This window comes from Cynoglossus semilaevis, chromosome 16, assembly GCF_000523025.1.
Source record: "Cynoglossus semilaevis isolate Cse_v1.0 chromosome 16, Cse_v1.0, whole genome shotgun sequence".
Lineage (NCBI taxonomy): Eukaryota > Metazoa > Chordata > Actinopteri > Pleuronectiformes > Cynoglossidae > Cynoglossus > Cynoglossus semilaevis.
The window spans coordinates 16504408-16510682 of NC_024322.1; the positions used below are offsets into that span (position 1 = coordinate 16504408).

At 44.1% G+C, this 6275-nt stretch overlaps 1 protein-coding gene across 1 annotated transcript in view; it reads right to left on the reverse strand.

Annotated features, from left to right (window-relative positions):
- The window catches only part of slc4a3 (solute carrier family 4 member 3), a 44012-nt gene that overhangs the window by 14525 nt on the left and 23212 nt on the right, over positions 1 to 6275 (reverse strand). Inside the window, 4 exon segments of the mRNA XM_025063911.1 lie at positions 402 to 713; positions 1611 to 1714; positions 1809 to 1899; positions 2023 to 2209. Coding sequence (XP_024919679.1) covers positions 402 to 455 — 54 coding nt within the window. The 5' untranslated portion in view covers positions 456 to 713; positions 1611 to 1714; positions 1809 to 1899; positions 2023 to 2209.

The following is a 6275-nucleotide window of genomic DNA, read 5'->3' on the forward strand; positions in this document are numbered from 1 at the left end:
CTCTCAGGAGGAGTGAGGACATTAAATCAATACAACAACTACTAGAGCTAATGTACTAGCCGTCCCTGGAGACCTCTGAGGCGGGAGGGAGTGTCCGGCCAGAACCATTAGCAGTCTTTGATAGGTCATTAGTCCTGACGGTGGTGGTGCTGGCAGGGTAAACACCAGAGCTCCATTACATCCTAATTACCAGTACATTGAAGGGACCAGATATCGTCAATGGTCAGAACGATCGACTATCGAGTTATAAATCTACTGTAAGGACCAGAACACTGAGTCGAAGGTGTGATTAATATCTGGAGATATATCGTCCAGTGAAATCAGGGATGTAGAGACAGCCATTCACACTAACAGTTCAGAGTGATCACATGACAGTGCCCTTCTGACTTCCTCTCTCTCACCTGTCGAAGGTTGGTCAGTACATCGTTCTCAGGGGCGTGACCTCCTGTAGCCATGGGGCCTGGCGGTCAGCCAGTGGTCAGAGGAAAGGTTTCTGAAGATGGTACTGGAAGTAAAGAGTGACAGAAGTGGCAGGGAATCAGGAGTAGGTGAGGGACATGGGAGGGGCCAGTGAGGTCAAGGGAGGGGAGAGTTCATCGGGCGGGAGAGAGAGAGAGGGATGGGAGGGGGGGGGGGGTCGGCCACTGAGGAAGTGGAGCTCAGCCCTTCTCTTTCACAGTCGGAGATTCAGGAAACCCTGGAGGTGGCATTACCTGCAAATGGACCGGAGAATATTAAGTACTACAATGAATATGTGAAGTACTATACAGTGTCATATGATCAAATACCAATATTTTGGCTGACATCAATATATCTCCCCCCTTCCCTACCCGCCTGTCTTAGAGCTCAGCAGTGGGTCACTAGGGAGTTGATCAAAACTGGGTTAAGACTGGTGACATCATGTGTCACAACCAATGAGCTAAGAGTGCGTTAGTCAGACTAACTGATGAACTGTAATGTATGCAGCGCTGATGGGAATGCTGAAATGTCAGGACACAGAAGAACTGGAGTTGAGAGAACGTTAAAGTTATTTCTAACCTAGGTTTAAATAAAATCACTTCTTGTTCATCGGCTGTAAATGTCCAGACCAGTGGAACTGAGAGTCCCACAGAGCAGAGGACCTGCACAGATTTGAACCCTTGCCTCCATCCTTCCTCAGACACCAGTGGTGCAGTAATCAATAGATGCACTCCATTCTGAAATTCCTTATTTATAAAACACTGAGGCTGAAGAGAGGGTGTCACGTTACAACCGCCATCTGGTGTTCACAGGAACAACACAACAACCCTGAGGAACGATTTATTCCCGACTAGTGGCAGATCTGAAGAACGGCAGGCTGTCCCCAGATATAGCGTCACCCCCCACGTGACCAGCCATATACAGTATATTAAAGCGTATTTTTTTCCTAATAAAAACACACATTAGAAGTAGATTACTTCTTCGTATTCGTAGAATTCCCACTGCTATTATATTGTCGGTATTCACTTCTAAACGCCAGCCATCGCCCCCGCGTGACGGAAAATGATATTTCGCTCTCAGTGATTTCTTGCTAACTTTAAAGTACTCATATTAAACACCCCGTCCCTCCCCCAACTCCACTTCATACACACATAAATACATGTTCCCCCAGCTCCGCCGCTGCCCTCCACCTCAGCTGAGTCATTTCTGTCTTTGACCTCACATCGATCTCTCTCCCCGGACTGCGTCACTGTCCCTGTGAAAACACAGGTGACACTGAGCTGCAGTCTCCGGCTCACACACTGCTGCTCTGCAGGAGGACAACACACACACACACACTGGCCGCGTACCTTCAACTCCTCAGCATCTCCTCCACAGCCTGCACACGGAAGCGTCCAGCGCAGCCCGTGAACGCATCATACGAGCCGTAAATATTTAGCCCTGGTTAAAAAAAAAAGAAAAAAAAGCGTCACGTCCGTTATTCTCCCTGCGCTGGTTTCGGCGTCTCACGGACAGCGACGTCAGCGGATGGACACGGTTAACCGTCAGACACGGCGGACTTACCTGCAGTTTCGGGAAGCAGTCAGACAATGGGAAGAAGAAGAAGAAAAGAGAAATGCGCCACCAACAGATGCTGCTCCTGCTATACACACGAACGACGGAAGAAGAGCTGGTCCATGTCGGCCATGACCTCGTGAGGACACGGAGCCTGAAGCTGCTGATGCTGATGCTGCTGCTGCTGATGCTGGAGCTGCAAAGGTACAAGGATGGATCATGTGACTTCTCCGGCTGCCCATCTGAAGTCAGTGGATGGAGGAAGACAAGTACCACACTGCTACTACATTAGTACAACAACAACAACAACAACAACAAATACTACTACTACTACTACTACTACTACTACTAAACATGGGAGACGTGTATTTTCTTCCTCTAAACAAATAAAAAAGCAGAACGATTTATTATTATATTTTAAATTAAACAAATTTATAATTTTTAACGGAATAAATCAGACTCTGTAAGGGTCAGATACTTTTAAGTACTCGCCCACATACTTTTTCCTCCTACAACACTAAAGAGACAGAAGCCCTTTTTGAAGTGACCTTTGATGGTGTCAAAGGTCATCTCAGAGTCTGGATTAAATGTCCCCAGAGTCTGGAACAAATGAATCTCAGTTGTTCCTTCTCCTAGAGGACTGATGCTGCATCATCATCATCATCATCATCATCAAGTCAGTCCCCGTGTGACCTCTCAGGTTACTGTCGTCACTGACCGGTTCAAGAGGATGATGTAATGCCTGGCACTGACCTCATCGTTGTTTTGGGGTGGGGGTCGGGGGAGACTGGGTGGGTGGTGGTGGGGGCTCAAACAACAAACAAAGTGTTGAGTTGAGGGCTGCATCTGTACAGTACATTTGGCAATGTGAAATGTACTGTATAGATTACAGTCCACTAGAGGGAGGTATAGCTGCAGCTAAAGATTTTTACAGTAATCGAGTCTCACCTGGGAATAAAAGATCTTATTTAAAAAAAATAGAAATATATTCAAATACGAATAGAAAATCTCAAATAACTTGAGAGACACATTTGTTCTCTTGAATATATATATAGATTGTTTAAGAAATACCCTGTATTGCTTACAAAGTCCAAACCAAACACTAGGGGGAGTCCCACCCAACGTTAGACACGTTCACAGTCGTTTTGACAAAGAACAGATTTCTGCCACATCCTGAGGCGTTTAGGGACAGTCGGTACAGGTCAGAGACAGAAGAAAAAGTCCTGTCCATACATGTGCCAATACTGATAGTAACCACTAGAGGGCGATATTACTTTAGAAATGACAATTTACATTCTCAGGCCGCCGTATTTTAGCAGAATTACCAAGACATTACCAAAAGTGAATTATGGAGTACTCTGTAGTACATAATGTACTTCAACGAACCACATAAACGTTTTTAAAACAAATAAAAATGTAATCAAGTTGACATCCTGCTGGTGATCTATGTGCACTGCAGTTTTATAGTCTTTAAGGGGAAACTATTTTTGCTTGATTATCTGAATAACATTTTAATAAAAATGAGCATATGTTGAATTAAGTTTATAAGAAAGTGGGTCACTGACAGTTCATACTGGAGACAGGAAACTGACATTAAAGATTTGGAGTCCAGAGGAGGCAGGTCAAAGGTCAAATATAGAGCCATACAACCAGATGTCATATTCACTCCTATGGTGGATTTAGTATTAGACTGTGCCAGGAGGCTGGAGAATACCACCTAATCCCTGCCCCCCCCCCTTGCCCAGCGAGTTCCGCGGTGTGACCTGAGATGGTCTCCAGTGGTCCTGCAGGATGTTTTCATTGGCTCCGTAGTATGTGACACTGGGATTACCCTGCCCTGGGGCCAGGCACTCAGGTGATTACAGGCCTCTCAGCAGTAAGTAGCAGTTCTGAACCACAGTTTATTTAACTCTGCTCCAACACCTGATGTGCAACAGCTCCCCCTGGGACACAGTGACAACTGTACAACGTGAAATACAACCGGTCAGAGCTGTCGGTCCGTCTGGAGGTTAATACTGTAGTACAGCATATACTTAGATATTTCTACAACACTTTGATTAGAACAGGGAAAACATGTGGTGTTTGTCATGAGCTGCTCATGATTTTATTATTGAATTTATTCATAGATTTTTGTTGGATTTTCTTCTTCTAACTCTTAAGGTTATAATTTGTTTTTTAAAACTCTGCATTTTCTGTGATTAATTATTTTAGGATAATCATGCAGCATCAAAAGCCTCAGTGTGGAGCAAACATTTGTGTTGACTTGTATCTAAGGTTTTTTTTTTTAGGGAAATACTATAAAAAGTAATTGGAATGTAGGGTGTAAGAAAATATATAAAATACTATAAAAAGCAATTGGAATGTAGGGTATAAGAAAATTTTTTTTTTTACGATCCCATATCAATCTCCTCCATCAGTGTATGGATTTTTTCTCACCAATTCCCAGTCCAATATTCCTGGTGTTGGTTCATTTTCTTTTTCTTTTCTTTCTTCTCTAGTGATTCCAAATGTAGATCCCTCTGTTCCAGTGTTAGTGACTGATGTTCAGATGGAACAGAGTCTCAGAATAGGATCACACTGGGACTATACAGCTACACTGGGAGGAAAAAACCTGTATTGTGATACGTATCGTATCGACAGATTCTTAAACATAAACATCCTTATTGGAACGTGAGCAGAAATCACCAACAGAGAATTCTCTGGACTGGACTGAGAACCACTTTTGTCCTGTCCCTTCATCAGGACTCACCACAGCACTACTCCACATCGTCTCTAGGTGGTATCCAACCAGGAACCTTCTGCATGTAAGGCAGGAATCCTCCCCACTGCAGTAATAGCACCTGACTTTGATAAACTGTCATTTATTTATTCTATCTTTTAACGTTACCTTTCAGCTAAAGACCTGTTGAACATTTACTCATATTAAAAAAAAATCACCAAACAAATAAAGTCCACAGAGTGTGTACGTCTCCCTGTGGTAGTTGTGAAGTTTAATCATTCCTGTTCTGTGCAGTCGTCTTATCTGATCCTGTGTTGGTGCCAACTGTGCCACCTGGACTCCATTCACTCACACCACACAAACTGTTGGAATTCCAGTTGTGACTTTGACCTCGTTTTTACTATTGTCTGATTCTTTACCTCTGCTGCAGGGGCGTCCATTTTATGTCCAGTAAACTTCTCTTCATCACTAGTCATGTTCACTAACCTCACCAGGACTAACAGCCGTTTAATAAACTCATCATTTCTGATCCACAGATGGTTAAAACGACATTCTGCCAAAAGCGTGCTGGAAAATGGGGAGCAGTGAAACACAGAAGTTTTGCAGAGGAAGTCGGCAGGAAAGGGAATGCAACAGTGCAGATGATGAAAAACATGCCCCCTGGGGGCCTTCCTCAGCAGAGCTGAACGTCTTAAAGAGACAGTCCCACAGTCTGAACAAACGACCAGGAAATTAAAAAAAAAAATCCTCTGTTAAAAGTAACAAATATACAGAGTTAGAACTGATCTAAAGTAGGAAAATAAAACTGCAGGGGAAAACCACTGAAGAGCAGAGAAAAGCTGAGAAAGACGGCCACACCACGGCCCGCTGTCAGGGAGGGGGAGTGCAGCGGTGAGCCAAACAATGTGGGGACGAGAACAGTAGAAGGAATCGAACACCAGCAGCCAGTCAGCAGAACACATCTGGGTTTCCTCAGCTCTCACACCAAACTTGGTTGTCAGTACGATTCTGGTCTTTGTGATCGAACTAAACCTCGTACATTAGTTATTCATTTCTCTAACAAAGAAATTGACTCTAAATTTAAATCAAACACTAATTTCTCTATATTTTTTTAACTTCTTTCAGAAACGTGCGACGACTTTTGTATATTTCAGAATCGTACTAATGACAGGGGTGCGAGGCTGGGCCCATGTGTGAGCCTTTTTATTTTGAAGGCAGTATAAACGCTCACTCCTGTGTAAACACACACCAAGACACATTTACAAAAAAAGAAAACACAGCCTGCTGTCTGAGAGGAGCTGTGTAAACAAGACGTTGAATTACCATCCCAGGCTGTCTGCTATCAGCACACACACACTCAAATTAAAGGCACAGGACGCCCCGCGCACGGCTGCCCTACAGATACAGGAAGTGGAGTGTTGACCAGTCGCTGGACTTCATACTACACATGCATGAGTCACGCCTTAAACATGTTCCAGCCTCTACGTTTGTGACCAGTGTGCCTCAGCCTTGATGAATATGTGCGGGGGGACGCGGGGGAGGA